The sequence below is a fragment of the Phallusia mammillata genome, chromosome 7 (assembly GCF_965637545.1).
Source record: "Phallusia mammillata chromosome 7, kaPhaMamm4.hap1.1, whole genome shotgun sequence".
NCBI lineage: Eukaryota > Metazoa > Chordata > Ascidiacea > Phlebobranchia > Ascidiidae > Phallusia > Phallusia mammillata.
In genome coordinates this window covers 12,610,759-12,632,185 of record NC_137258.1, presented here as the reverse complement: position 1 = coordinate 12,632,185, position 21,427 = coordinate 12,610,759, and the positions used below count along the sequence as shown (strand labels likewise).

Below are 21,427 nucleotides of genomic sequence, written 5' to 3'. Positions count from 1 at the left end.
CTAGTTTTTTTTACTTTGTTAAACTTTTGGTAAAATAGTTTGTATCTTTATCTCAACGTTTGGTATGTGGGTAAGTTTGTCAGAGTTGGCAGAAATTGACCATAAATATCCATAAAGTCCTGCGCCCATAATACCAAGTATTGTATTCACTTTTTACCCCGAATCGGACCATAACTTTCTGAAACTTGCAAATTGCCGGTTTGAATTTTCATTAAATGGTCTTGTTATAATTTTGTTACTGTACAAACAATGTTAGGAGTTATAGAGACGCCGCAGCACGGATCGTGTGTGAAAGAGAAAAGAAAAAAAATCCGACAACGTTCAACAAAAGTGCAAGCAACAAAACCAAGAGGCGAGTACTGTCGTCACACAAAACAACGTCACAAATAAAAAAAATACGTCATCTATTTGCACTTCGCAAAATGTTCGCAACGCAACAGGGAAACTTAGATGATGGAAGCAAAACCATGACTGCTTGGGCAGGCTTTTATACACGCCCTAATTTCAACGACCCATGACTTATTTTGCACCTAAACAAGCAAAAAAGGAATACTTGGCACCGATTTTTTACTATCGGTTAAATTAAATGACAAGTGCTGCACTCGCATACGCGGGCAAGTTGTTGCAATATGAATGCATAAACGGGAAAAAATAATTCAGGCAGATCATCAAAATTTGAAATTGTTGCAATTTAATGACGATGCACTAAAGATTTGGTGAAACTTAAATTGTACGTGATATAAGCATTTCAACAATGTTCTATCCCACTCGGCAGTAAATAGTACACGGCAACATACCAGGCCCATACAATCTTATGCGTAGGCAGAAGTGCATCGTTTTTTTAGCGCAGTCGTTGGAAGAACAAATACATTTTTTATAGCGTTAATACTAAATGTGCATTGCAAAGTTGGAAATTGGTTGGTGGAAGTGTAGGATTGTCCACAAAACGTTTACAGGTTCGTCGACAAGTGCTTTAACGAATACTTTGGATTGCAGCATGCGTAATGGCAAAAACACAAAACTGACTCGTCACAAGTTCGGGCCATAAATGCCAATATTACTTCCAGATGTAACATGGCAGCTGGCTGAAACTCTTCGCGGTAAAAGCGTCAGTAAAATAAGATTCTAGTGAATACTTTTGTGTTTACTTTGACATAACGATGCAGAAGATTAGATATGCTAATTTTCTGCACATTGTAAAACAGTCCAGTTTGCTCGTCAATACACAGAGGGCAAAAAGCCAGCAGTTCTGATCAAGTTTTTATTAGGTAGGCAGTGGAGCTTGGTGCGTGACGTCAATCAACTAATTGCCAAAGATTACTTCATATTCGGTTAACATGTAATCCACAATCTGATTTTGATACACCATGTAAACATGCATGTGACCGGCCGCCCCTCCCCCGGGACTCTCGTCAGGAGGTTTCAGCAGAAGGGTCGGACCAAAAACGATCGCCACGTTCTGTACTTGCATTCGATTCGACGAACTGTGTTCAACCACTCTGCAAATACCGCGTGAATGAAATAACAAATATTGTAGCAAAAGAAAGTAATAAGTTAATGCTTTGGTCTGCGATAAAATTCTTTCGACAATAAATTGACAAAAAGTACTAAGCACCTATTGGTTTCGCTGAGGTGTGAATGTAAAACGAACGAACCACACGGCGCAACCCATTTTTTGGTCATTTCAGATAAAGGTAAATTTATTGACTTGAGAAACTTACTTGCAAAAGTGCTTCATGAGGTACTTTAAAGTCTTTCCATTCGCTTTGGGTAGAACCCGGACCAGGCTTTTCATCGAAGCTATTCTTTGTCTCTCATCCTGAATTTCTGAAAAAAAGTTCACGGAGGTGAATTCACACGATTCATCACACAGGCATTTGTGCATCAACAAACCGTGTGGCCTAAAACCTGCAATCAAATGCTTGGACCCATAAAAATGTGCACCAGCAATCCATATAAGTGAGCTAATGTTCAGCTTGTAATATACCTACGATAATGTTTCGCGTTATGGAAGTGAAATATATCAGCCGCATGGAGCGATTTGTCGTTACTTCGTTACACTTATGTGGCGCCTAAACGTCATTTTACAGCAGACACCCAGTGGTTTTTACAACGTTCTTTCTGAGGCTCGTTGCAAATGCCTTTCATGCTAAAACAAACTGTTTTTACATTAAAAATATATATATATATATATTTACACGTGATTGTGCGCAAATTTGATGTGATGTATTGAATTCGGGGTCACTTTGGAGCGAAAATGTTTCACCATCAAGCAATGAGGAATCATGTGACTGTCATGTAACCGCCCCATCACGCATATATTAACTGCCAACAGCCTACCACACCAGCTGTCCCAACTTTGAAAACAGGAAATTGTCAAATACTTGTCCGAAAAGTGAGGCAAACTTACACAATAGGGTATTTCCCAGAGAAGTTAATGGTTGTAGTCCACAAGGCGTTACCCAGCCACACATCTAATATTACACAACCAATATATTGCGTGGTTTCCTATGTACCAAGACATTAGTCATATGTGTACAGATTGTGGGCATTACGCATCTGGTTTATGACAACAACTCTACACAACTACATCGGTTTCTGCAAATGCATTCGTATGTCCCTGTATGGTGGAAGAAAAACACGTCACAAATGAATATAGGTGTTCCGATCTCGTATTGTACTGTTAGCTATCCTATATTCCACCTCAACCATACATGGTAGTTCTTGACTTGACGCCCAATTTGCATAAGTTTAGCAGTATATAACTGACACGATTCCACGATGCTACTATTTGCGGTCACGGTGGTAGGACAACAGTTGTGTGCCTTAAATAACTGTTTGTTTGTTTTTTCGTGTTTTTGACATAACACACTGCATTGATAACCTTGAACTTTTGCAAGAGCCATTTTTAATCAAATGATTCTTAGTCAGAGCTTACTTTCGGATGACTGTTTTGTGCTTGTCACATTATTAAATAATGGTGTGATAATAAATTCATACAAATAAAAAAGTTCGTTGATTAGTGATGCTTCACTTTAAACAGTGTATTTGTTACAATTTACAAAAAAACATGTCGGCAGGTTTTTGCGGCCCAAGCTTATTTGAGAAAAGGCTGTGGTGTTTTGCGTGTGATGAACAGCAGGAAGTCCCTCAAACCGAAAGTTGACAAAATTGTCACAGCAACAGTCAACAAACTTTCTTCGCCATTGCTTAACCCCAACCAGCGATTTTATGTATCAATGAAGCACTGTGCCTGATGATTTTACTCAGAAACATGAATTAATTAAACTTACTGCATGAAGCGATAAACTTGTCGAAAAAGTTGAAAGGTATTACAGGTTCGGGTAATTCTCGCAGAAACATTTTCAAAGCACCAGTGATGAGATGAATATCCTCCCATTGAGGTTCACTCAGGTCAACTTTTTCGTCTGAAAAAAAAACGGGATAAAGCCAATTTTACTAAACTACCATAGGGATCTAAAGTGAGCTGTCCTGCGGAAGGAAAAAAAAACTTCAAAATCAATAAAAAAATCAAATAAAGTTGTGGTCGTTAATCTGCAGAGTGTTTTGAATTTTTCAAGGGCGTCACGCTGCACTTTCGTTTATTTGAGTTAACAGAGTTTAGTTTTCTTCAATTTTATCAAAAAAATGTTATTTTGTGAATATATGATGCAGACCACAGTTATTCTTTATCATGTAATAGCAATAAAGGTAAGGTTCTAAGCAAAGCTAGTGTGCAAAATGAATTTAAGGTCAGAAAACAAGATGCTGTTATTAAATTCGAATGTTTTGATAGCTTGTCAAGTAGCTGTGGCCGTTTTCTGCTAAACTTCTGACGCGCGTAGTATAAGCTTTATTGAAAAACGACAGTAACAATTTTAAGATATTGAAATTAGGCATTGTTTTTATCGCTGGAGCGCAGCAAGTCTAACCCAATTTTGCAAGGGTGGAGGGCAGAGAAGCAACAGGCAAATTTGTGCAAAATACCCAGTCCCTATGCAAAATGTCGATTAGCTTGACTCCTATCAGGCCACAGTAAATTTCCATGACACGACAGAGCAGTTTAACGGCAGTGGTGAAATACGCATTGGGTTCTAAAAAAAGACAAGTGACTCGGCCAGTTGCGTTAGATCGTCACCCATTCACATTCGCACATACAGCATGTAGAGTTGAACTGACCTCTGTCGATCATGTATCTGAGCTTCTGTACATGAGACAGGTTTCCACTTACACGATAAATACCGTCCACATCTAAACCTGGAAAACAAAAGTCGCAATTGGAATTAGAAAAACAATAATTTTTAACAACTGAACAAGTTCAAATTTAAGCTGCACAATATTTTCGACAACCACGATATGAAACAAAGCAGTTTTGAGTGACTATTTGTATAAATATAATTTATAAAAGAAAAGTACATCACACCTCTTTTTTCCACTTCTTCCACGCACATTTGTATAAACTTGGGGACAAATGATTGTTCTTTTTCGCAAAGTTTCTCGAGAGGACAACCGAATACGGATTCTGCACATAAACGTCACATGTGAAAAGTTTTCTGTAACACCGAAGTTCAATAAAGCTTAATACGTAACGTTGACAAATAAAGCAAGTATTTACAATTGCGTCAAGCGCTAAGGCAAATGTGAAAATACATTTCTAACGATCTCTAGTAAAAAAGCATTGTGTCATATCAGGGCAAATAAATGCGACATAACGATCTGTAACATCAAGAATGCATTAGCAGTCGTTAGTTTCTGAATTAGGTCATTAAAATGACTATATATGTAATGAACTGATCAGCTAACTTACGTTACTATTTACATTTTAGACACCAGCAAATTGCCGTAACCGTAAATGGACTAAAAATATCCTAAAAGAACCTTGTATGATGCCTCTTTCTTGAAGGCTCTCCATTGTGGGACGTCGGCCTATGAATTTCTTTAACTTGGTTCGAACTTTGTCGGAGTTCTTCGCGTCTGACCCATGTCTTGAAGCTGTTCATAATTGCAACATTAATTTAACACAATATTTTTTTACCACATATGCTTTACGCAAATCAAAAACGATTATCTAAATTTTAATTTTCGCAAACCAAAATGATAATACATCGCCACGAATGTGTGCCACTTCAACTTTTCAATATAATGTCAAACTGTCAATTTTAACAAGATATGAAACACTTGTACAACTGATCAAACACCCAACGGCGCCGAAAACAGAAGATGGAAATTTGATAAGCGCCCTTATTTATTCAGTTTATTGATTCGAGTTGCAGCCGCGTTGCAGCTTCACTTTTTATTGACCTCACTAATCGGACTTGAGCAACTTGATCCCGGAAGTTGGAATGACGTGCGACAGTATATAAGGCAACTGGAGCCAAACAACAATGGCAAACCTTGACGTAAGTTGTCAAAACCCAATACTTATTGTTTTTTGAAAGCTCATGGCACTAAAAAGGGTGTTTGACCTGCAAATGTCGCTGCACCAAGCTCGACAAATAAACCATATTATATAATTTCTAAATGGCAAAAAGAGTGTATTTTGACACGTCTAAAGGGAAATAAACGAGTACCGTGTGACCTAAGTTGATTTCAAGTAGTTGTTGTTATCATTAGATGGTCACATACGGGGTTTGGTCTTCTTCTTTTTGTCCTTCTTGTTCTTCTTAGTATCATTTTCTTCTTCGCCCTCGTCCACACCAAGTCGATCGTGGAGTATGTACGGGTCGAGTGGATCTACGTGATTCTGCAAAGAAACGTCACAACGTCGAATCAGCTATGTTTGGACATTTTGCGTCGTTGATATAAATCGGGTAAAACTATTTCATTATAATGTATTTAAAGTGTATTAGAAAAATTCGTATAATGTCATGAACGGTAAAAGACATCATAGCAAATATCTAATCTACGTGCTAAATATATTATTTATGAACTACACACTGTTGATAAAAAAAGCATACTCAAAAAGTAACATAAAATAAAAAATATATGTAACTAAAATTCAGGCAAAGGAACATGTGATTTATATTTCTACCGTAAAATCGTTGGAAGATTTTCTCCCGATTCTTTTAAATAATCCTCTGTGAAAGCTAAATCGAGACTGTGTCTCATGTGGTTTAAAATCTTTTGGGCTCATTTGCGGAGGCAGAGTGAAAGTTTTCTGGGCACTGATCGACTTGGGGCTGCTGACATTATCCAGGGAAGAAGTTGGACCATCCCACGGAAATTGATCGAACTCAGGTGTCAACTTTCGTGGAGACATCGGAGATGAAATCTGTATCGTTCGATCAGCGCTTGGACTTTCAGGGCTTCTGCTTGAAGAAGATCTTGATGTTTCAAAATAATTACCTTCTTCAGTTTTTGTCGGGATCTCATTGACCACAAGGTCGAGCAACATTGAGGGCTTGTTGCTGCGTTTCGGAGTTTTTTCGAAATACTGACCGTCGTTTGTGGTACCTAAGTTTGTTGATTTCTCTTCAACGTCAATTTGGTCGTTGGTCTGCGGTTTTGACTCTTTGATCGGAAGTTCGTTATTGTTGGTGCTACTGAGGTCCAAGTAGTTTTTGCTCAGCTGCGAAGGAGCTACGCTTGTTCGATTTTCATCTACAGCATGGCTAGTGTTCAGTTTTTTAATCATTTCAGAATGACAGCGCAGCAGGTTGGCACGTCGGTTATCTTTTCCTGTCCCGACAGGTTCATAGATCAGATCCTGGCGGGACCGGTACTGTCCCGGGGTCCCAAGTTCTAAACCTTCCGATGACACAATTTGGTTGTTCGATTTCTTTGGCCTCCGTCCATGTTTCAAGTTAAACGAATCACGTTCAGAATGGATTCGCTCAATAGTTGCATTTTTCCGACCCGAAAACGATGAAACCTTTTGTAGATTATGATTTGCTGACACTGGACGGACAAACTTGGTCCCCGCCTGTCCATCCTTGCTCATTAAGCTCGCCAAGTTGAACTGTTTTGATCTTTTACTCATTTTGCTTACTGAAAGGAACTGTACCTAACAACAAATGCCAACCTGCTTGGGCAGAACTGGATACCTGCTTGGGCAGAACCGCAGGAGGACAAACCAAATCTCTTCACAAATGAGAAATGAGCCTTGAAATGAGTAAAATGGTAACGAAGAAATGCAGGAAACAATCAAAAGCAGAGAAAGACGATCCAGAGGCCACAAAACCGAACCAGTCAGCCAGCCAACGGGATCCTGCCTAACGCTGGCTCTGCCAACAGCAAAGTGGCAAAATCTCGTTATCCTTTTTTTGCTGAAGCTATGGACTCCGGCAGCAATTACTAAAGCTTCGAACCAACAAACTGACCGAACGCTGCTCTATGATGTTTTTGGTACAAATGTAAGGAAACGACGCACAGGAAACAGATCAACAACAACGAGCCGCAATTAGTTAGCGCGGGCACGTTGACATTAGCTATAGTGATCTGCTGTAAATGCAAAACCTCATTATAAAGCACACTTCCACTTGTTGGCCTGAATCATATACATCTACTCAAGTTTGCACTATTGCCATGGACCTACTTCAAACGTTGTATCACACTTAATTAGGCCAAGCGTTTTATGAATTAAACCACTATGCGAAACATACACACTACGGTTATTGCTACATTGTTCTCTGATCATCTCCATAAACTGCACTGTACACGAGCCTAATTAGCAATATTTTTATCGGCAATGATTTTTTTACGTCGACATCAAATCACATGACACATTAAGTGATGGCCACTGAATATTGCTAATGATAATTATGCGGTGACGAAATCATTTACAAAATACATTGTAAGGTGAATTGACGTTTCATTTGCACACTAAATGTGTTGTGCTTTAATCATCGTGGTTTCACCGTTGGAGGGCCACGCCACCATCCTGAGGGATTTAATTTTTACGTTTTTTTTTCTGAGCGATTGACGTCAGAAAATACATAGTGAAACGAAAATGTTTAAGCTGTTTTGATTTTGAAAGAATTTCATATGTCATGCATTGGTTTCACACTACCCATTGTATATTTTTTAGTTTATTTAAAAAAAAAACTGTGTAAGCTTACACGGTAGGTAAAACAAAGTATGAGCTGCAGGTTCACATGGTGTTTAACAAGTTTAACACGCAAACAGTGTGATATGTTTAAAATCATGAACTGTATTTTTTGTATACGCTTGCTTCTGACGACGGGGCAAAACTGTTTCCTGTATTAAATACTTCCATGCTAATATGAACAAAGTAGGCCGCTAAAAATGTACAACAATACAATACTAAAATCTTTGGTTACCTTGTCCGTTCAAATGTTAATTGTGTTTAAACGTTTACTTCACACAAAAACTATCCTATGATAATTTTACGTTAACTGGCATTTGGTCGTAAAGTGAATTACGCGATGACATGTTAAAGGTTCCAGTTTCGATACAACTCGAATCTTTCTTTTCAACAACAAATAACAACAGAACGCTGCATTTCGATTTAAGTTGTAAAAGCAGTGAAGCCACGTATGCCATTTACAAGAAGCGCTTTGTATTTTCTTCATGAAACTAGAATAATTAAGAAGCAGATGGAATGGTAGGAAGTTTGCACAATGCTTGTATTAAATCAAATAACGCTTTTCAAAACATAAGAACTGGACAAGAAAAGAACGTACTGGCACCAGAATGCAAATGGGTATTTATTGCATCCAATTATCACAAGGCAAGCACAAAACGGGTTTACATTGAAACGTTAAAACCAAAACATTTCATACAACTGAAACCAGGTCGGGGCTTGGAAATTAAAGGTTACAATTATCCGTTTGTGGTCAACGCAATTTGCCACACGACAATTTGACCCTGTCGCATTTTAGTTTGTTGCGCTTATTTGAGTTTGACATATTTTTCTATGGATACATTCTGCGGCAAGCAATTTACTGGCAGGAAGCAACATGACAGCGTCGCCAAACAACAGATTACTAATCACATGTTTGCTAGCATCAAGGCTGAAGACACAGGAAAGATTCGTCTACACTGTAAGTCGATGCAACCAATGCTTGTCCTAAAGACGCATTACATTTTAGCCACTCTTGCATAAAAAGTGCTTTAAATTTCTTTCACGAGTATGTCTGTATTGTGTTATAGTGTAAAGGTATTTTTGTCAATAAACGTCAATTTGTAGAACCTAACGCTAAAGGCTTTTATAACCTGACAAGAAACACGACCACAACGAATTATGTCTGCTTAACATCTCGCGTACTACCTCGGTCACAAACAAATTCATGTTAAACATACCAACAAAACTTGCTTAGTATGACAATAACTAACAAAATGGATAAAAATACATCAACTGTTGCTGTTAATTTTTGCGTGAGCATCCCACGTCAGCTTCAGCACATTTGCGTCATGGCGATTTGTTTTCGCTGTAATTCGTTCGCGAACAACATTGTTAGACCACGATGAGGTTGGGGAGCGAAGAAAAGCGAAGGCCTTTGAAGCGATTTCCATTTCCACAAGGGACAAAACCTCTTCCCGGTTGTCGTGTATCATTTCGCAGTCACCGAATTTCCTTAAATGGTCCTTCAGGTCGGCGTAAATGTACAGCCTAAGACGCGAGCGGTCTATGGAGAGAACACGACGACGAACTTCGTTGGCAAGAGTTGAAAGAGTGAGAGGGGCGGCGAAGTAAACTGCATCGACTTTTACATAAGTTCTGCTTTCCAGTTCACGAGCAAAGGACAAAATCGCCTCAGCGATGTCAACCGCATTAATTCTCTGCAGCTTGTAGCACATATCAACTACTTGTGTGTTGTTCGACTCGGCAGTCTGCTTTCCGCACCTCACCATCCAATCTTCAACATCAAACCTCCAATGCACAGCGATCATTTTTGCGGCAGAAATTTTAGTTGAAAACGTCTGAGCAATGTGTGTGACGTATTTCGGACGGGTGGTGGCAGCAAACGCCAAAGAGTACAAAGTTTTTCCTGGCCGGACGCTAAAGTCAACTGAGCCAGTATTCAATGCGGTTTGCGCATTTCGAATCTGTGCAGCCGACTCCCTTGCATCTACACTTCGAAAAGGATAGACGTACAACGCACATCTGGCATTGGATTCATAAAGCAATCGAATCCTTCGGCCATTTCCGTCATCGTCGCGGGCAAGAGTGCAATCTTTCACGTCACGTGGAAAAATCGCAACGTCACTGCTGATGTTAAGGTGTGCTTCGTTTCGAAGTTTTGCTTTCGGTAAAAACTCGTACATTGATTGCGAACGATCAGTAAGAAAAACTGCGTCGAATTTGCCGCGACAAATCTGTGACAAATCAGCACTGGAAGCGACAGAAACAAATGTTGACAGACGACTTAAGTCGATCCGTACCTCCACGGGAACAACATCCAATGCACCAGAAGAATCAGTCTTGTGTTTGCGAAAGTCTGGCAAAATTAGTGTTCGATTAAGTCGCATTGCAAGGTATATCGAGTCTCGTAGTCCGATAACTTGGTTGTTGGGACCGTTTGTCAATATTGGATAAAGAAATTTGTTTCGGTCCAGTTGTACTTGAGGTGTTCTGCCGATTCTTTGATCTTGCAGGTCATCGAGAGAACAAACGGTCTTCAGTTTTTCTGGTGGCCAAGGCTTAGGAATGCCGCTCAGAGTTTTAGTTGTTTCATCACCGTGTAACTTCAAGCTTCTGTACGTTACAACCAAACGTTTACGATGCGACGGAGGCACTCGAAAATTCCGCCGCAGAACAATCAGTAGGCCAAGAACAAAAAACAGGAAAACAGTTTTTCCTGACACCGTCAAATGATTGCGGTAGAGTTTTCTAGCAAGTTTGCTACCTAAGCAAATCCTTTCCAAGCGTAATTTTATCATGTTGTTAATATTCAACCTTAAACACAGCAAAAAGCACAGCTAAAGAAGAACCAATTACAGAAAATTAAGTCTGAACTTGCAAACAAGTAAAGCAGCAAAACTCTCTAACTAAGTTCTACACGTAGTTCCTGCAACGAAGCTCCATATCTAAGCCCTACGCAAATTACGGATTACAATATTGAAACTGCAATAGAGGGGGCATTTACATGTATTATTTTCCCTCTGGCAGTAATTAACTTTGCCATCAAGAGCGGTGCTCATTAGTCGTACGCGACATGCAATGTAACAGCAAGAGAGTGTTGACGTTAAAAGACACCAATCCTGACCTCAGCAAACAAATGTATGCCAGAGTGAACGTTTTAACATGGATTTAAGCCCGCGGCAGTCAGGTGGTCAGAAGAGATGCTTAGTGTGAAGACACGTGTGATGTTAAGTATTGACCGCAAGCGTCAGCAATGGGCCGGATGGCAAAGAGTACGATAAGAGCAACAGGGTATTACAACTCGGGTATATTTCTCAACCTACCGGAAATAGAACGCACTACTGCAGAGCGTGCTTTGAGTCGATGTAAACAAAAGCCACTTTACGTTTACAAACTTATTATCGCGTCAAACAGGCCACAAAGGAAGATTGGCTGAGTCAGCGTTTTTGTCTCCTCACCTTTTTACAATTTACCACCTAATAAACTACGCCAAACAATACTCTACCAAGCCTGGATAAAGTTTACAAAGAAACGTTTTTACAAAAATAAATTCAAGTCCACAAATCGTAGAGAAGTAACAGTTTAACAAAAACATGCAAAACCGTCAGAAAGCAAACCTTTACATCCATTAAGCGGTGCTTCCAGTTACATGAGATTAGACAATCTAGCTTTTAAAATCGTTTTCCTGTTAAAATCAAAAAGAAACAAATATACCGTACCTCCTTGTATGCATGGCGGTTCTTCGAGTGTGAAGAAGTTCGTTTCAAAAACATACTTTTGCCTTAAGTTGACCGAGCAGCTTCACAACAACAGCACACAGTATTTTAACAGTTGCTGCTTTAAACCATTTTGTAACGCTACTTCCTAATTTCCTGCTTCAACATCAAACAAACATAAAGTTTCACACCTCATCAGTTACAAGACGAAACTAAAACATCCCCATGTTGCCATAGACAAAGAGACACCAACCTGCCAGTACCATTGAGGAGACTATGCTGCTTCCTGCTTAGATATTTATATATAGGTACATGCGCATGGCGTACACGGAAGTAAAGCAATGCATGTGTATAACGTCGTGCATCCTATGCATGGTAGCCGCTTACTGTGCTGATGATCGCGCCTTGCAGGTATACAAGGAAATCTAACGTTGCTGCATCATCTGAACTTCGTTTCCACTAAGCATCTGTTGTCTTGTGATAGTTAGCTATGAGTTTGTGTGTGTGTATTTTTGTACCATTAACCATTGCTTTGTTTTAGATTAGTAAACAAAACTTGAACAAAAAGAAAAGAAATCATAATCAGGCAACATTTGTAAAAGCAAAAATGTAACTTAAAACTACCTGACACTTTTCAGCACAAAGCAACCTGTAAAACATTTTGTTTGTGGTTTTCTACCTAAGACTAAAGACATATGCATTGATCTAACTCTAACAGCTTTAAATTGTAAAACAACTTACTGCTCTTTGAATGGTTTCTTTGACAGCATTAAGCCATTTCTTAATAGTTGATTGGTCGTCATGCTGAAGTAAGAGAGACAAACCCCGAACGGTTTGCAACTAAACAACAAAATGGGGCAGTTTATAAACAACAGCAGCAGTTAAATAAGACAAATTAAACAAATTTATTTGTGAAGTGTCATTAATACAAGTGCCAAATACAATGCTTTGGAGGCGTACAGACATTGTTTAACAAACCACAACTATGGACCAGTAACGCCACCTTGTGGGACAGAAAAAATGCATTTTGTTTGCTGTTAACATTATATTTTGAAGCAAAACTGACAACTTACCTCAACCACATTTTTCTTGCTGCTCTTGTCCTTAGCCCAATCTATAGTTGCTCCTCGCAGATCACAACTGCTTTCTGGTTTGCCATGTGGAGTTGATTTTGTCTATAACACATTCTAAACTTAACTCTGCCTTTGACAACCAGAACAAAAATAAAGTAATAAGAGCAGACAATCAGCTCTAATGAAAGCAAATGGATTTAAAAGAGTGTTTGGTAAAACAAGTTAAAGTAGAGCAATTTTTATGTTACATCTTCTGAAACAAAGTATTCTTGCAGTTTTGCTGTTAACAACTCTCATTTAAAACAGCCTCACTCAAATTCATATTTAAAATTGCAGCTAGTTACCATAATAGCCTGTTTTTGGTCTTTGTAAAAGAGAAGGTTATTTGCAAGCAAAACAACCCATTGTTGGACCCAATTTTTTCTTTGCTTTTTGCCAGCATCCATCAACTTTGTCCAATTAAGTCTTCCTTGTCTTTCAATCATCTGCAAAAAAGCAATAATTACACTTTTAATACATTGAAGGTTTGCTGTTTGTACCATGTTATAAAATAAATAACGGCACTACATAACTGGGGTTTAACTTAAATCACCATTCAAAAGTCATCCACAAAACTATTATACCAAATGTGAACAAATTACTTTTGACTACTTTTTTTTCAAATTAGAAAAACTGCATTTTTTCAACACAAAGGTAAAGAGAGCACCAAAAGATAAACCAAACGTAATTGTTTAAATGACACCAGCATTAAACAATTCTGCAGACATCCATGGTAGAATTATATACACACCAATTGGTTCCTGCAAATTCTATGAATAACTTTTAAAAGGTAAAAAAATGATTAGCAAGTAATGAAAAAGATAACAACGCACGGGATGTGGTGGAGGAACAGTTGTGTGATCTCCCTCCTGACCAAAACGTGATGCTCCTGGCTGTTAAAAATTATCATTGTATATTGTAAAACACCATGCAAAGGCCATCCTAACAAAACCACACTCACCACAGTAAAAACCCAACACCAAAGTAAACACAAAATAAACATGCAATTAAAATACTAATTACTTGTGGCCATGTATAAGCTATGGCTGCCAGGCATGATATCAAGTTTATAGAGCTCTTCTGGCAATTGCAGTTTTATACAGTGCACGATAAACAAAGGAAAAAAAAGAATCGTGCACTTCACTATGCGCATTGGGTGTTATTTACCCTGATGAAGGCGACCTGTATAGGACATCGAAGTGTCGGAATAAAACTACAATTGCCAAAAGAGCTCCATAAACTTGATGCTTGTGGCAACGCCAAAAAGGTTACCACTGAGCTTAAATAGGCATTAACTTAAACATATAGACAGTAATTTTAGGTGAAATTTTAAATGTCACCTTAACGATTGGCCAAAAGGAACAACTATTTCAGGGTTTTGCAGCAACTCTTGGAGCTCAAATATAATTGTTGTGTTAAAAACACATGTTTACTATTTAAACCCAAACCATATTCACTACAACGAACAGGTGTAATTGACAGTAAGTTTTGTCGGTGTAACTTTTTGGCCAATCCTAAAAATGGGTTTCATAACTTTAGTTAAACTCACCGAGTCATTTAACAAATCACATTCTGATAAAGAAGTCTTTAGTGGATTGTGGTCGTGCTGAAACAACATGCAATGATGCCCATTTTAATTTCGCATTCATGCGATTTCATGCACAGTTTGTCAGCAAATTACCTGACCCTTAACTATAGTAATTACAAATTCCTTGTTACGTAAAGTGAAAGGAAGACAAAAGTGTATTAGAAGTCAAGTCACATGCAACTATTATTAAGCCTAGTGAGGTAAATACCTGACTGTGTTCTTCAGTAGGGGATGACATGTTAGAAGTACCACTTAGCATAATCATTGAACGAGCGTGCATTACCCGGTCAACCTGGCGTGCGAATGTCCGCCCATGTCTTGGTTTTAAGTTCACAGGGGAAGCAACTGCCAGGGACGCATTAGGTGGCAATGAGGCAGTATGCTGCTGCAAATCATTTAGGGGCTTTACATGCAAAACTGTGTCACGCTCAAGTGTGTTGGCCTTTCGACTCGAAGACCGCTCCTGCTTAGTGATTATCTCAGGCTCTTCATCGCTTTCTTGACCAGTGAAATGCTCGACTTCTTTCACATTTTCAACATCATCATGCGCATCAGACTTCACAAAACATTAGTGATAGCAAATAACTAAAATTTACATGCAATTAAACGAAGACCCAAGCAGGGTTAGGCAAAACAAACATTTAGTTTGTTAGATTGAGAAGAAAGGAAAACGCCAAAAGAGCAAATAAACAACTGTTGACCTTATGGCATTCTTTTTCACTACTTAAATGTTTTCTTAAAAACTTATTTATTTGCAATTCCCAAGTTAAAGAGATCTACTTCTTTTTCCAATTATAACACAAAATACATTCAACTTACATTATTAATATGTTATTTATACAACTTATACATTTAACTACTGATTTACTCCAAATCTACCTCTGGAAGCTGCCAAGAAGTTTGCCTTGTCAGTTCATTAAAATAATAGTAGTTTCCTGAAGTGTCATCAACCATTTGGTGCCACTACATTAGAATAAAATGAATTTACATTAAGACATAAAACTTGAAGGATTACTATATTTAGTGCATTGTCATGTTACAAAAAGCAAATACTGTAATATGTTTGATTTATTAGACTTTGATTATTTGTTGGACCTAATCTAGTTTGACGACCACTGGGAATAAAGTAAGATGTGTCAAAAAATTGTCTAAATTTATTGCAATTTAGACATTGTTGAAACCGGCTGTTATAGGATATCAACTGCTAATCATAGGTGACCCAATGGCCAATGAAGTCAGACACACCCTGTTTAATGCAAAGACAAATTTATGAATATTCTGATTGCACAAAATTGTCACAATTTTGTTTCGTTATTTCACTAAAAACTAGCTTGTCAATGCTGTCATAATGAATTAAAACCAGGAAATAAAACAAATCTTACCCTGTCACCATTTAAATCATGAATAAAAACAACTTCTCCATCTGGACTCATCTCACGCCTCCACTTGCTGGATGAAGGTGAAAGTCGCCTCAAGTCCTCAGTTGTAAATGAGGAGGATCGAGACTTCTGTGATGAACGCTTGGAGCTTAGTGGAGATGTGTGATGTTCAGGGTATTGTTTATTTGAATCACTCAATGCTTTTTTGTGCTTTGATGTTTTGTTTTCAGCATCAGGAGAAAGCTGACTAAAGGTAAAACTCGACCGATTGTTACTGTTGTTATTGTTGGGCAGTTCCAAACTACCATCAAGTGTGTTTTGGGTTGGCGATGGCATGTTTTGGATTGGTGACCATGGATCCTGGTTATCCTTGTTAGGGGACAGCTGCACAGGAGTGTTTGTGTGGTTGGCACGGGATATCAGTGGTGATCGGTGACTGTTTTTGTATCGAGCAGGGGATGTTCGACGACGTTGGAGTGGAACAGGTTGTCTATAATTTAAATTTGTGTTTTCATGAAGTTTTTTTTTTGCAGTTTTTGTTTGTGGTAAATAACTACAAATTGTAGTACACATTTTAGACAAAAATTATATTGGGAAAATCGTAACATACTTTTACCACATGAGATATAGACTACAAGAATACATGACAAAAGTAACTTACATATCTTCATCAGAATGTGGGGAAAGTCTTGATCGATCAAAGGATGGCTTCTTTGACACATCAGGTACAGGTGGAGGAACTGGCATACTTCCATGAATTCGCTGTTGATAACAGTAAAATGTTTAGTTTGATTTTTGTACAAACTACCAAAACCAGTCAATAATGACTTTTTACTTACTTCAATGCTTTGTGGTGGTGAAGGTGGTGGGACTTTTTTTCTTGGTGGCATTGTTCTCATCGCTCCACTGTGTGTTTCGTAGTAGTATTTGCTACCAGTCTGGTTGTCCAAATGAAGTTCCCAGTTTTCTTCATAACCCTGCCACAAAAATTTGTATTTATTGCTTGTACAGCGTATTGAGTGTGAAGTTTTAAACTACAAACACTTTTCTCTGTAAAGTACCATTATATTGCCATTCTGTGTAATTTTTTTTTATTTAAAGTTTTTGAGTCATTAACGATTTTTGAGATATACCCTTTTAAAAAGACATTTAGACTACCCTTTCTCTACCCTAACATGTAAACAAAGTGGAGTACAAAACCTTTGTTTGTTTACTGCATTGTGGTAATGATTGAATTGATTTTTAGCTAAAAAGACCTAATCAATGTAGTTATCTTAAAATCAATACTCACAACTAATTTGTACTAAACATTTCTTTAGCATAACTGTGCAAGTAGTATTGAACCATTGACACTTACTGCTTTCCTTGGTGATGGGTCAGTTGAGGTCCGAGGTTTATCTTCCTTGGAGCTAATCTGCTCAGATTTATCCTGTTGACTTTTTAGAGATGGACTTTTACTATCTTTTTCTGTTGACAGATGATGTGTATCAGGTAGAATATTTTTAAATCTAACGATCTTTTGTGTTGGGTAAAACGACTTTGTAGAAATATATATTTATTCCATTACACAATGATCCTGTATTTACCTACTTAAATGATTTAGAGACAATTGTTTAACCACCACTTCACACATAAGCACATTTCACTAATTTCACTGATACCTGAAGTGCGTGGTGAGCTACTGCTTTTTGCCTTTGTTTGGTCATCCACTGATTTTTGGATGGTCTGTAAAACAAAACGTTGCAAGTTACATAGTAGTATATTAATTTTAGTCTTCCCAACAAATACAGTTAGTATATATGTTCATTTAAGTCTTATATTTAACTGTAACATATACCTCCAAGTTCTCATATTCTGGTTCTTCAAATGAATGTTTTTTAGTTTTTCCCTGCAAAGTTAATCAAAATTTAAAACAAAACAAAAAACAAAGTTTTACAACTACCTATTGACAAAGCAACACAATAAAAAAATTGGATTATTTTTCAGCTGTGGTCCATTTTGTGTACTCAATTATAAATACCCCAACATAGCTTTGACAAACAAACACGTAAGTACATTTTTGTTATTGCAGTGCCCGAATAAAATCTGATATCAAACTGATATGTTAAAGATATTTTATCTACAACAAGAACAGAAAACACACGATGCGTAATTCCCAACCTGTTTAGAAAACTTATGGGATGGCTCATATGGCACTTCATCATATGGATTTTCATTCTCAATAAATCGATCCAAAGAGTCACAGCTTGCTCGCAATTCAGATCTGGAAACAAGTTTGTTGATTTTGAACAAGTTTAGTAACTCAGTACGTACATTCAGGAAATTGACTTCGTTAAATCAGTTTAAATATCATACACCCAACCAAGTTGATGTTGTAGTAGGTGTTGAATTTTTGGTTTTGGTTCTGGTTTCCCTATAGTTGGTGTGGCTTTTTTTCAGTTCTTTTGCACTTTATTTTATAAGCATGGCAGACACATGGTTTTACCAACCAAAAATGTAAGTGAAAGAGTTGCAGTCATTTGCTGCAAAGAGTGGCATGTCTCAAGGATTACAAATACACCACCACCTCAATAGACTTTTATCCTTAAAAATGTCACTTCAAATTTGTGTTTTTCTAATTAAAGATTTTTGTTATGTCTGTAAACGGCTAAAAAGTAAGCCTAATGTTACATCAATTACAGGGGTTCATGGAATCACAGCATTAGTTCAGAATGCTGCACAAGATAAAATAAAGGTTGAAGAGCTATGCTGAAGATTAATGACTAGGCTGTAGTATAAAAGTCATTAAGTTTAAATATGTGATTACGCAGTGTTTGGTTAATTAGAACTCTATTACAAGATAAATGTATGTGAACAATATAAAACGCATAACTGCAATGCAATATAATAGAATACTCAACTGATCAGTTTGCAATTAACTGGAATCATCTCTACTTACAATTTGTTGTCTCCAGGAAGAGCTGTCACCACCGTAAGGTCTTCTCTCGATCCACTAACTGCAATTAGTCTTTCATTTCCAGAATGAAAGGCACGGGAAAGAGGTCTATCTTGATCTTTTTTTATGGGCTCCAAAGAACGTTGCTTCTTTTTAGATTTCTGCAGAGCTTGATATGCTTTTCTGAAACACATTTGACTCAATGTAAGTTAAAAGAGGTAAATTGAAACAGTAATTGACATATGCTTACACAATAACACTGTTGACCTGATTTCAGTCAATCTTTAAAAACAAAAGTATAGACAACTTTCATAGTTATGTCTGAAATCTCAATAAAAGAAAAACAACACAAGGGTAACTTTACCCAAATCTATATTGTTATATATGTTCAAATACCAAACCAAAAAAACTGAATCAATTCCCACACTTAGCCACCTTGTATAGTGGTACAGATTGGGGTACCTACTTAAAGTATGGATGTTCAGGATATCTCTTCGGTAAAGTGGTTTCTTTTACATATGCAGCCGGAATGTAAATTGGCTTTTTCTCTTCTGAACATGAAAACAGGACAACAATGGTAAGTATATTTGTTAATACAAGTAAATTTTATAAAAAAATCCACAAAGCTAACATTTAAACACACAGTAGAGAGTTAATTTCATTGATTAAAAAGGGGGAAATTTTGTTTGAAACATGCACAAGTTTTAAGAAATGTGGCACTTTACATAACAGTAGCCAATTCCAAATGTTTGCAAAAATATGATTGATGCTTTCCAATGATTGTAACTAGTGGCGCACCGAAGTTTTTTCCGATTTTTCGGTTTCGGCCCGAACTTTTTTGAAAATTCAGCCAAAACCTAACTTTATGATTTCATGGAATTAATGCCTAAACTTTTATTTTTACCAATATGAAACATAATAAATTAACTAATTGTTTAATCATAACTGCCAGAGTACTTGTGTACATAGAATACACGTTATGTACTCTGGCAGGAAGTCTGTGTATATTGGTTCTAACTAGTGATGTACCGAATCGGCGAAATTTCGATTCGGCCGAAACCGAATATTCGGCGGAACGCTACGCGTTTGACGTGAAAAAAATGTTTATCTACCAGGCAGCCAGTGCAAAATAGTTGTGTTTCGTCCTTATTTCAGTTCTGTGGGGTTTAAAATTGCCTTAAGCATGATTGGCAACCTGCCAATGAATTACTAATTTTTTTGACTACCATGGGAAAAACGATAATGTGTTGAAAAAGATAAACATTGACGCAATTTTCGTTATGTTTGGGCTTTTGAAAGATTGTGTGGACCTTAATAAGCAGAAAAGACACGTTTAACGCTTTAAATTTGTGTTCGTTAAAGATTCGGTTTCGGCCGAATCGCAACAAATTATTCGGCCGAAACCGAATCTTTGCAAAAATGATCGATTCGGCCGAATAAATTCGGCAAACCGAATATTCGGTACATCTCTAGTTCTAACTAATTGTTGTATCTATAAAATACGAGCCACATTGTCTGCAAAATATTACAAGTTTCGTAAAGCTTCTGCATTGTGAAAGGGATTTTGGCTTGTCATAATTAAATTCACTCACATCAACAACACAAGGTTTAGCTAGAAACGCAGATTTTAGGTTCGATCTAGTTCCGCTGAAATTATTCGGCCTCGTGCACAAATATTTGGTTTCGGCCCAAACCTTTTTAGGCGGGTTCGGTGCATCTCTAGTTGTAACATTGAACTGGCCAAGCAAATACAGTGATTTTTTTATCATTGTGTCCACAACGCATAAACACCACTGTTCAATTGTTATCGTTATCCAAATTTTAAAACTTATAACAATATGTGAGAAGTATGTGAGATGATATTAAACCTTAAATATTGCAAGACCAACTTGTAGTTGTATACAAAAAAACAGAAATTGTTCTTCATTTTCTACAACATTGAAACAAGAAAGTTTATTTACCTAGTCTGATTACTTGCCACCAATCAGCATTAGATTTCTTTACCAAGATAAACTCCTCACCCTCCTCTATGCTTATGTACCGTCCATCGTTTGCTTTGTATTTGTAACTGTATTCAACTTTAACCACCCGTCCAAGATCATCAGCGTTTATTGAACTCATTTTTTCCTACAATTGCATTTTAACTGTGATCTATAATGTGCAATGTTGTAAGTACAAATTTAAAAAATTATATAAAAGTTTTTCCAACTTAATCATCCAAAATGTTTAGGAACTCTGTATGTTGTGATAAAAAAAACGACCACATACTTCTTGACACCCACATTGGATTTTATGGCACGTTTCGCCGAGATCTCGGGTGTGCACGAAGAATTTTCAGGTGTGCAAGTGTGCACAAAGAAATTTTAAGGTATGCATGATAGCACGAACCAGTTAGGTGTGCACCTCATCAAAAAAAAGCTAACCGATTTACAAATATTTAACAAAATCTCAAAATAACTGTCAAATGCAATTGCGCCACTGGTTATCTAATGTAAAACGAAAATTTCAAAGGCAAATTTTTTTCTCAAAGAGAACAAACACACCAGGTGTCGCAAACCTAAAAAATGTCTCAAGTGTGCAATCAAACTTGAAAATAATTGTCTCGGGTGTGCAGCTGCCATACTATCCATACTGGCTTGACACCAATCTCCCT

At 37.4% G+C, this 21,427-nt stretch overlaps 2 protein-coding genes across 9 annotated transcripts; both read right to left on the bottom strand.

Annotated features, from left to right (window-relative positions):
* Positions 1-205: 205 nt before the first annotated feature.
* On the bottom strand, positions 206-21,193 carry LOC145237034 (rho GTPase-activating protein 27-like). 8 transcript variants are annotated; one of them, XM_080099736.1, is made up of 25 exons: positions 21,043-21,193; positions 20,736-20,901; positions 19,241-19,325; positions 18,778-18,957; positions 18,000-18,102; positions 17,677-17,727; positions 17,501-17,564; positions 17,197-17,306; positions 16,679-16,816; positions 16,501-16,601; positions 15,843-16,329; positions 15,340-15,423; positions 14,669-15,016; positions 14,422-14,478; positions 13,706-13,765; positions 13,178-13,318; positions 12,834-12,935; positions 12,502-12,600; positions 5,626-5,743; positions 4,879-4,992; positions 4,424-4,522; positions 4,159-4,257; positions 3,294-3,428; positions 1,722-1,827; positions 206-1,499 (listed from the first exon to the last, which is right to left on the bottom strand). In XM_080099736.1, exons 2-25 carry the CDS (start codon positions 20,893-20,895, stop codon positions 1,304-1,306), a joined length of 3,237 nt encoding a protein of 1,078 aa, XP_079955862.1. In that variant the 5' UTR covers positions 20,896-20,901; positions 21,043-21,193; the 3' UTR covers positions 206-1,303. The 8 variants fall into 8 exon arrangements, with proteins under 8 accessions (XP_079955862.1, XP_079955864.1, XP_079955861.1 ...); XM_080099738.1 differs by having other exon boundaries at positions 4,180-4,257; positions 21,043-21,191; XM_080099735.1 differs by lacking the exon at positions 21,043-21,193 and having other exon boundaries at positions 20,736-20,959.
* LOC145237036 (uncharacterized) lies at positions 8,560-11,757 on the bottom strand. The gene has a single exon (XM_080099745.1). It carries the CDS (start codon positions 10,840-10,842, stop codon positions 9,313-9,315), a length of 1,530 nt encoding a protein of 509 aa, XP_079955871.1. The 5' UTR covers positions 10,843-11,757; the 3' UTR covers positions 8,560-9,312.
* Positions 21,194-21,427: the final 234 nt, after the last annotated feature.